The 10,644-nt window shown below is 52.7% G+C and overlaps 1 protein-coding gene across 1 annotated transcript; it reads right to left on the minus strand.

Annotated features, from left to right (window-relative positions):
• Positions 1-213: 213 nt before the first annotated feature.
• LOC134362372 (melanoma inhibitory activity protein 2-like) lies at positions 214-3,518 on the minus strand. The gene is given in 4 exon segments (XM_063077569.1): positions 214-239; positions 242-866; positions 1,797-1,891; positions 2,003-3,518. Coding segments are annotated over 4 exon segments (2,262 nt in total).
• Positions 3,519-10,644: the final 7,126 nt, after the last annotated feature.

Here is a 10,644-nt window from a genome sequence, read left to right on the forward strand (position 1 = left end):
AGTTAATCAAATTAAAATAATTATACAATCTAGGATAAAATAAAATGGAAATAATTTACTCATGAAATTCATATTTAAATCATCTTTATTTACAAAATAGTATCCTGAGAATTATAATTCCATTAAGCTTCAATTTGAGCAAAAAATGTAGTTACTTAAACTGAAAATGAAAGATAAGTCAAAACGATTTATGAAGAGAGACCAAAAATATCATCAGGTTTCTTGCTGTGCTTCTGGATTTCGGGAGCAGGCTCATTTGAGCACGGAATCGACCCTGAAGGGAACTCACCCCTACTTTCAGAATGTGGGGGTGGAGGTGAAAATCCAGCTCCTAGAGGAACATAAGGAGGAAATCCCCTCAGTGAATAGACATTTCTCATTGCAAATGGAGGTGGTGGCTGCACAGAGAAATCCCTTGGTAGAAAATAATTTTGAGGAGCTCCATACATGCTTCCTGGAGGAGGTGGAGGAAAAGGAGGTTCTCTTCTCATGAATGGACCCCTCCTATCCACTGGAAACAATGGACCTCTGATTGCAGGAAAAGGTGGAGGAGCAAAGCCAGGGCCACTTGCTTCCCTTTCAGCAGGCACAGATGAATGAGGCACATTGACATTACCAAGGTCGTCTTTGGTTTCATTTCTACTGGATTCCATTTGTGAGGGCTTTGGCCCATCCACTTTATCCAAAGAAGGCAGATTGAAACTTCTGAGTTCTGCTGGGCCAGACGGTCCACCAGGATCAGGATCAAATCCGTCTTGCCTTCGTGGAAGAAGAGCTGGATCAGAACATGGGTGGCCTGGTGGAGGAATCATCATCCTTCGGTGTTGTTCCCACGGAGGTGACAGGAACCCAGATGGAGGTGGTGGCTGCACAGGGAAATCCCTTGGTAGATAATAATTTTGAGGAGCTCCATACATGCTTCCTGGAGGAGGTGGAGGAAAAGGAGGTTCTCTTCTCATGAATGGACCCCTCCTATCCACTGGAAACAATGGACCTCTGATTGCAGGAAAAGGTGGAGGAGCAAAGCCAGGGCCACTTGCTTCCCTTTCAGCAGGCACAGATGAATGAGGCCCATTTACATTACCAAGGTCATCTTTGGTATCATTTCTGCTGGATTCCGTTTGTGAGGGCTTTGGCCCATCCACTTTATCCAAAGAAGGCAGATTGAAACTTCTGAGTTCTGCTGGGTCAGACGGTCCACCAGGATCAGCATCAAATCCGTCTTGCCTTCGTGGAAGAAGAGCTGGATCAGAACATGGGTGGCCTGGTGGAGGAATCATCATCCTTCGGTGTTGTTCCCACGGAGGTGACAGGAACCCAGATGGAGGTGGTGGCTGCACAGGGAAATCCCTTGGTAGATAATAATTTTGAGGAGCTCCATACATGCTTCCTGGAGGAGGTGGAGGAAAAGGAGGTTCTCTTCTCATGAATGGACCCCTCCTATCCACTGGAAACAATGGACCTCTGATTGCAGGAAAAGGTGGAGGAGCAAAGCCAGGGCCACTTGCTTCCCTTTCAGCAGGCACAGATGAATGAGGCACATTGACATTACCAAGGTCGTCTTTGGTATCATTTCTGCTGGATTCCATTTGTGAAGGCTTTGGCCCATCCACTTTATCCAAAGAAGGCAGATTGAAACTTTTGAGTTCTGCTGGGCCAGACGGTCCACCAGGATCAGGATCAAATCCGTCTTGCCTTCGTGGAAGAAGAGCTGGATCAGAACATGGGTGGCCTGGTGGAGGGATCCTCATCCTCCGGTGCTGTTCCCACGGAGGTGACAGGAACCCAGAAGGTGCTCCATGAGAATCGGTTAACCTATCACAGCCCAATTCTCCTCTTTCATTGGTCATCTGGTGATCCAGAGTATTCTCTGGGCCTCTTGAGCCTCTTCCTCCTCCTCGCCCTGGAGTCAAAGGTGCGAGTCTGAGTGGAGAGAGAAAAGCTCTCGTTTCGGATGAAGGTCGACCCACTGGTGAGGCACCACATGGGGAATGCTCTCCGCCAAATGCTGTCTTTGGAACATCAACTACATAAGGATCTTTTTTGAAAAGTTCAAATTTAAACTCTTTTTCAGCTAATTTTTGTCTCTTGGAAACATTTACTTTCCTTAAATACCTGAGGTGTCTTTCAGCAGTCTCAGCTGCCACCCAGCTGCCACGCGCTTCTTTCTCATAGGAAGTCATCTGCCCTTGATAAGAACGAACGCTTCTCTCCAATTCTTCTTCCGCATCTCTGGCTCTCCTTCTGTAGGTCTCCAGTTCCTCAGCTGCATGGCTCACCTTCTCTTCTACTTTGGAAAGTTTCTCCTCCTTCTCTAACCGGTCCTTTTCCTCTGCTATTAACTTCCTGTGGAGATTCATTCCATTTTCTTGATACAGTTCAGTCATTACTTTAAGTTTCTGCTGAAGCTTCTGATTTTCACTTTCCAACTGTGTGTTTTCTGACTGTAAAGATGCTTGTTCAGTCTGGAGATTTGTAATATGCTCTATAAGCTCTTCCTTTGTTTTATCTACTTCAGACAACTCAGTGTAAATTTGGTTTCTTTCTCCTTCTAGGGTTTTGAAAGAAGCATTTAACTTAGCAGCGTGAATCAGTTTCTTCAAAGCTCCTTTTGGCAGATCATCTAAGCGAGCACCCTTTTGTGATTCACTCTTCATCTCCAATTCCAAGTCATCAGCCATCATGTCTTCTCCAAGCACAGCAGCCCAGTCTGTCATCTTGAGCAAGCGTTCAGCCAGAGACTGGATGTGATTTTCTTTATCACTCAGAACTCGTTCTGCCTGGACTTTGGAGTTTTCAAATAGTATTTTCTGTTTATTAAGTTCACTCACTTGTTCTTTCAATACTTCCGCTTCTTGTAAAAGCTGTTTCTGGCTTTCCTGAAGTTGGGAATTTTCATTCAAGGCGTCTTTTATTGCCACCTTCAGACGTTCTTCATTCATTTGAAATATTTTGCAGATTAGTTTGGCTTCAGCTACTTGTGACTGGATGGATTTCGATTCATCTTCTAGGGACTGTATCCTCTTTGAAATGTCTGCCATCAATTCATCTTGCTCACAATGTTTAGATTTCTGTTCCTTTAATTCTTTGGCTAGAAAGACTATTTCATCCTCAAGTTTAGATTTGGAGCTGCTCAGCTTTTCATAGGTTGCCTCCAAGCTTTGTGCTTCTGTTGACCCCTTCTCAAAGCTGGCATCCTTCACAGCTGACTCCAAGCCTTCATACTCCTCTTGAACAACGCAAAGTTTGTCAAGTAGTTTACATTTTTCTTCAATTAGTCCAGAAAGCTTTTCAGCAAGCTTTTTCTCTCTTCTTACATAAAGCCGGCTTCTCACCGATCGAACACTTCTCCACAAAAACAAGAGAATCAACAATCCAGTAAGAGCCGCACATGTCACCAGTTCCCACGGAAAACCAGGGCCCGGTCTCAGGTCTTCAGGCAATGCTGCCACAGTCCTGCACAGCTTTCCCAGGACCAGCCCCAAGTACGGCTGAGGGGCAGCCCCGGGCACCTCCATGGCGCCGAGGCTGCTCCGGCTGTGGCCACAGTAGCCACGGCCTGGCCGGGCCACCACCAGCAGCTGAGACAGCTCTGCGTTCTGTCGGGAACGCGAACCGGCCCCGGCGACAGCAGCAGACACAGTGCAGCGCAGCCGGCCTTGAGGGGAGCCGGGGAGCACTGGCGCCCACCGGCCTCAGGCGTCCCCCGCGCACCATGGTAACCAGGCCCCTTTGTGACGTCACTTCCGCCACGCGGTTCCGGAGCCTGCCCCGCGCTAGCCTGTGACACATGCTGTCCTAGCCACCCCCACCTCGGCTTGGTTTTGGCCGGGCCACCGCTGGATTTGAATCCATGTTTATAATGATGAAATCTGGGTAATCAGCATACTCATCACTCAAATATTTGTCATTTCTTTGTGCTGGGAAAATTCAAAATCCTCTCTTTTAGCTATTTGAAATTATCTAATAAATGTGTGCTGACTCTAGCCACCTTACAAAGCTGTAGATCAGTACAAAGAGTTCCTCCTGTCCAGCTGCAACTTTGTATCTGTAACCTCTGCCTTTCCCCTCCTCGCCCTACCCTTCCCAGCCTCTAGTGACCACTAGTCTGCTACTTCTAGGAGATCAACTTTTCCTTTGGCAATTTTTTAAAGGAAATTTTGCGATTTTAATTTCTTTCAGAGGAGCATCCTTCCTTAGATATCTGCCAAGGAACAAAAGTGTTTTCTTTGGACTAACTTTGCCAAAATAGCCGTAGAATGTGGCAACGGGACGAGGCCTGAGACACTCTGGGCTTCAGCTGGCCCAACGCTTTCTTTATAGGTAATGAAGCAAAGGTCTACAGTAAGTGCACTACTTGTCCAGGGCTGTTTAGCTATTTAGTGGCAGAAGTGTGCTGTATTTCGGGATCTGCTGGATGTCAGTGAAATGCTCTTTGTTTAAAAAACACTTTATTGAGGAATATTTTAGATACCTTGTAATCCACCCATTTCAGGTATGCAATTCAATAAGTTCTAGTAAGTTCATCAAGTTGTGCAGCCATCACCACAAATCAGTTTTAGAACATTTTCACCACACCAATAAGATCTCCTGTACCCATTTATTCTTTTTTTCCCCCAATTTTATTGGTTATGAATATTCACGGGATGCAAGGCTGATTGTCACCGTTCATGCCCAAGCTGTGATGGCCAGATTCATACTGGCCACATGACCGTTACATTTATTGTATCACCTTTATTGACTTTCATATGTTGAACCATCCTTGTATCCCTGGCATGAATCCCACTTCAGGTGCCTGAAACCTCTGCCAAGTTTCTCTTTTTGGTGCCCATAGGAGCCAGCCTGTGCCGCTGGTTCCCATGGAAACAGATCCCTGAGACACACCCTGCCTTGCAGCACGCACAAAGCACTTGCTCGCCCTTTGCCTTTTTTTTTTTTTTTTTTAGCCAGCCAGTTAGTTCCAACTTTCAGGACCCCAGGGGAATAAAATGAGGACTGTTCCAGAGGGGAGGCAGCTGCCCAGGTGTCTGGCCCAAGCTCCCAGCCCACCCTGCCCCCTGGGGAACGGTGGGGCAAGCCTCAGGTCAGGGCACAGCTCCCCAGGAGCCCCTCGGCCTTTCAAGGCCAGGACAGCCCTGCTCCTTTGGCTCCCAGCACACTTCCAGGAGCAGGGACGCGCTGAGCGTTTTGAGTCTTCACGGTGGACTTGGGAGGAAGGTGTCTTTATCTCACTCTATGGATGATGACAGTGAGACCCAGAAAAGTAAAAGGGTTTGCCCAAGTCACAGGCTAGAAAGTGACAAAGCCGGGACATAAAGCCTGTTCCTTTCATCCCAAAGCGAGCATGGCGGTCAAGATGCACCCCAACCGATGACACACCCATGTTTCATACGTCAGCTTGGAGACTTGCTGATCACGCTGCCCAGGACAGGCCTGGCCTTCCTTACTGTGTGAACTGAAAAGGTAGGACCAGAGAAGCCCACCCCCAAACCAGTGCTGCCCTCTGGAGAGTCACCCTCCCACTGCTCAGAGGTGCTTTCTTCGAAGTTAACAAGCTGTGCAACCAAACAGGTCAGGACGACTGCCCTGCCCACTGGGCCCCCCAGGCCCCGGGGCCTTGGGAACCTCCCACTGCAGCAGCCAACCTGGGGGGTTCCCCTCATGCAACACAGATGTGAACGTTCCTGCCCCCTGCCATGACCCCCCCCCGCCACTGGGTCCTTTCCCAGGCAGGAGGGAATGGGGATCGAGGACGCCTGAGTAGGCTCCTTGCATGGGCCTCAGCGGTGGCCGTGCTGTGGGCACGTGGCCATTAGCAAACTCCCCGAGAGAGTCAGTTTTGCAAGAGTCTCTGGCAGCTATCAGACCCAGAAAAGGGGAGGAAGGTTGCAGGAGTGCCTGCCCTGTTAGCTACGAGCTTGAGCCTGATGGGTTGGAACTGTGCTTTTCCTCCCACGGTGGCAGGAGCCCGAGGGCAGGGCAGTTTGGAAGTGGAAAGGGAAGGAATCGTTTCAAGTCTGGATGAAGGCTGCGTTTCCTTATGTTGCAATTACTGAGCACTTCACACTGGAGGCGGCGGTGATGAGACGTGTTAGCTGACCAGGGTCTTATACTCTCATCCCAGGCAGGGGAGGGGCTTGGCAAGCCCCACCCACAAGTCTTGGGGTCTCCTGGACCTTCCTCATGACCCCCTCCACTCCAGGCCCAAGTTCAATCCCTCCTCCCCAGGACCCCAAGCCGGCAGGTGGAGCTCTTCCGTACCTTTCCCTCAGGCCCTTTCTACTGTTGGGCCTGGCTGAGGGGCAGAGACAGAGAAATTCCCCCTCGGGGTTTGGGCCCTGCCCCACCAAGAGCCCCTGCCTGAGACCAAGGCCCCTCTGGGAGGGGGGTGCGTCTCACCATGCATGTGGTGCCCGCTCTTTAAAGAAGGTCAATAAACACCTGTTGCCCCCCCAAAGCCCTCCTCTGGATGCCACAGAACTCAGGGATGTCACCAGGACACTGAGCCAGCACAGCTGTGGAACTGGAAACCACTTAAAGCAGCTTTATTTGTGTCCACCTCTGGCCCTTGAAACCTCTTCTGCTGGCCAGTCCTCCCACGGCCAGATGGAAACCTGACAGGCCCAGGCTGCTTCTTGGTAGGGAAATACCCGTGGTCTCCACCACTTCACGTCACACAGCACCGCTCGGCTCACGTCCAGGCCCAACAATAAAAAGGGCCTGACGTCATCGTCAAGTCCCCTGCTTTGAAGTGGAGGCCGCTCCTGCTGCCCCGGCCTGGTGGGGTGGGAAGCCTCGGCCGGGCAGCAGGCGTGGTCAGCCTCCAGCTGAACTGTGCTCTGGGCTTGGCGGAGGTTGAAAGCTACACCTCTTTCTCTCATCGGCATCTCCAAGGGTCTTCAGAGCCCGGACATGGTCCCCACTGTCCCCCTGACTAGAATATTTTGTGTGGGCCTCAGAGAACCAAGGAGCCCCTGACGGGTAGTGGCAGCCCCACCTTCTCTTGGCCTGCGTCTGTTCACTGCCCAGGCTGCCTCCTGGGACTGGGCCTGTGAGATTCCACGCCGACTCTCTCACACGAGGCCCTCACCTGGGCCGTCGGCCCTCTCCTCAGCTCCGCCATCAAAGCAGCCAGCCTGTCTCTTGCCCTCTAGACTTTGGGGTGGGGGTGGGGGTGAGGCATCAGTCCACTGGATTTCTCCACCTGCGGAGGACACCTCAAAGCCTAAAGCTCTCTTTAAAGCCCTCTTCCTCTGGCTTGATGTGAACGAGGGCATCTCACCTCACCCTCTGGCCTCAGCTCACCTCCCTGATATCCCCGCCTCTAACCTCAACACTTGACTCCTTGGTACCCTTGGTGTGGGTGAGGGGTCAGGCCATCTCTTCTCTAAATGCGGCATCAATGTGGGCAGAGGTCAGGGGCTGGGCGGGGTCATCTCACTGCACACACCGGCCTCCGTCCCCACATGGGGCTGTGATCATCAGTGTTTGTACGAGGGTTGGAAGCTAACTGCTCCATGCTTGTCCAGAAAGTGCAAGGAAGGATTTGGGACCATGGAGGAGGGGCCCATGGTGTGGACCAGGCTGGCTGCCAGCCTCCTGGTTTGGTCCCTGGCATTTAGGCTCAGAGTGACAGGGTGCTAGGAGGTAAGATGGGAGGCCCAGAGGGTGGGGAGGAACACTGGCCACCACCACCCAGAGCAGGGCCTCAGGCTGACTCCAGAGAACTCAGTTATGTCCTGAAATGCCACCATCATACATTGACTCCTTTGGGTAAGTGTTGCCTTTGCTCAGCAGCCCACATCCAGTCTCTGCATCCTAGTTTCTCAGCCCTCAGGTAGATAAGCAACAAGTCCTGTCTCTTGGTTGATCCTTGTAAAGCGTTTAACATGCTTCCCCCTTGATACTCATAGCTCGATAAATAAATGTTAACTCACACTGCTTGCCCCTTCGGGTAGCATGGGCAGGCTCTCGCCCACCAGGCGACCCTCTCTTAGCACAACTCGGACAACTGGAGCTGCCCTGGCCAGTCACCTGAGACCTTGGATGCCTTGGCCCATCTGGCATTTGTTTGGCAGAATCTTCCATGGGGCCTTTTGCTGGGTGGCAAGCCTGGAGCGTCTGGCACAACAATTCGAGTTTGCAAATACAAAAGCCACATCTTAAACATCACAAATTAGAACTGTGGTTTGGCAAAATATTTTTGTGCTCCTTTGAGGACCTGAAACTCCAAGAATAGTAGAAAACAGAATGTCTGGGATATTTATATACAGGTTAAGAGTCTCTAATCCAAAAATCCAAACTCCTAAACTTTTTGAGTTCTAACATGACACTCAAAGGAAATGCTCATTGGAGCATTCTGCAAATGTATTCTCCAAATATTCCCAAATCTGAAAACATCCTAAATCCAAAATACTTTCCAAGCATTTTGGATAAGGGGTACTCAACCTGTATTTTCATGGGGAGAAGAGAATGACAAAGTTGACTGTGGGACCGCAGGCCGCCAGAGTCATCAGACAGCCATGTTACACATGGTGTAGACAGCTGGAAGCCAGGAGTCATCTCATGCACGCACCTGTCTCCAGAGGCCTGACGCAATACCTCAGACAATGAAGAGACGAACACTAGAATTTTGATTAGACTCAACACATCCACAGTTCAACTCAATTTAAAATTGCCTCACATACTCTTGGTAGCAATAAAACTACAGCCTTTGGAAGATAATCTGCTCCTATCTTTCAGTATTTTCCATGTGGATATTCTTTGTCCCATCAGTGTCACCTCTAGGCCCAAACCCAGAGAAATCTCTGAAGGACACCAGGATGCTCACTGCAGCATTGTGTAGGACAGCACAACCTGGACACAACCTGAGTGTCCACCCGTGGGGCACGGGGTAAATACATGATGGTAAAATCATAATTGATGCCGCTTTAAAAAAGAATGAGACGGTCCTCTCTACCCTGACATGGAAATAGAGGTCTGCAGGTTTCTGGATATCAGAGCAGATTTAAACACAGGTGTTCGGACAGCGTGACGGGACCTGAGCTGAGGGACAGGAAAGTGCAGCCTCAAGACCCAGTGTCATTGCATTTCTCGCTCTCTTTCCCTGGGATCCAGAACCTCCGCCCTCCTTTTAGGCGCACTGGCTGGGGAGAGGCTGTGGCGGGAGCGGGAGCAAGCGGGCAGCGGCTCCAGCCGGGCAGAGGCTGCAGCGGGATCGGGAGCGCGCAGGCAGCGGCTGGAGCAGGGCAGAGGCTGCAGCCAGATCGGGAGAGCGGGGGCAGCGGCTGAGCGGTGCAGAGGCTGCAGCGCGATCGGGAGTGCGCAGGCAGTGGCTCGAGCGGGACAGAGGCTGGAGCGGGAGCAGGAGGGCGCGGGCAACAGCTGGAGCTGGGCAAAGGCGGAGGCGGGAGCGGGAGCGTGAGCCTGGGGGCAGCGGCGGGAGAGGGACAGAGGCTCGAGAGGGGCAGAGGCTGCAGCGGGATCGGGAGCGCCAGGGCAGCGGCTCGAACAGGGCAGAGGCTGCAGCTAGATCGGGAGTGGGCGGGCAGCGGCTCTAGCGGGGCAGAGGCTGCAGCGGGAGCGGGAGGGCGTGGGCAACAGCTGGAGCTGGGCAAAGGCTGCGGTGGGGCGGGAGCAGGAGGGGGTGGGAAACATCTCGAGCTGGGCAAAGACTGCTGTGGGAGCTGGAGCGCTAGCGTGCGGGCAGAAGCTGGAGCGGGGCAGAGGCTGAGGCGCGAACGGAACGCGCAGGCAGCGCCTCAAGCGGTGCAGAGCCTGCAGCGCGATCGGGAGCGCGCAGGCAGCGGCTCTAGCGGGGCAGAGGCTGCAGCGGGATCAGGAGCTGGTGGGCAGTGGCTCCAGCCGGGCAGAGCCTGCAGGGGGAGCGGGAGCGCACGGGCAGCGGCTCCAGCCGGGCAGAGTCTGCAGCGGGATCGGGAGCGTGCAGGCAGCGGCTCGAGCACGGCAGAGGCTACAGCGAGATCGGGAGCGCGCGGGCAGCGGATCCAGCCGGGCAGAGGCTGGAGCGAGATCGGGAGCGCGCAGGCAGCGGCTCGAGCAGGGCAGAGGCTGCAGCGCGATCGGGAGCGCAGGGCAGCAGCTCGAACGGGGCAGCGGCTGCAGCGGGGCAGCGGCTGGAAAGGGGCAGAGGCTGGCAAGGGGCAGCGGCTGCATAGGGAGCGGGAGCTGGCGGCAGCAGCTCCAATGGGCCGACGCTGCAGTGGGATCGGGAGCACGCGGGCAGCGGCTCTAGCGGGGCAGTGGCTGCAGCGGAGCGGGAGCGCTGGAGCGCTGAGGAGGCCGCTGCAGCGCTGACGCTCCTCAGGAGCAGCTGGACTCTCCTACCTGCTGCTGCAGGAATCTGTGGCAACACGTTGCTTTGGTGGAAGAACGTGAAGCAAGTTGAGCTTCACAGGGACACTAACTGCAGAAGAAGTGCTTCAGCAGCCACTTCAGATGACTGTGGAGGGTCTTTGATGCTGCACCAAAACCCAACGACAAATACTAGGTTTTTAAAGGCCAAGAAGCTTTAGAGAAGAAAATTTCCAGAAAAATGGCTTTGGTTTGAGGAGAACATCCGTGAACAAAGAAAAACGGAAGCACTCCCCTCAGGACAACCTCGGGATACGTCACTTCACAGAC

The sequence above is a fragment of the Cynocephalus volans genome, chromosome 14 (genome assembly GCF_027409185.1).
Source record: "Cynocephalus volans isolate mCynVol1 chromosome 14, mCynVol1.pri, whole genome shotgun sequence".
NCBI classification, from domain to species: domain Eukaryota; kingdom Metazoa; phylum Chordata; class Mammalia; order Dermoptera; family Cynocephalidae; genus Cynocephalus; species Cynocephalus volans.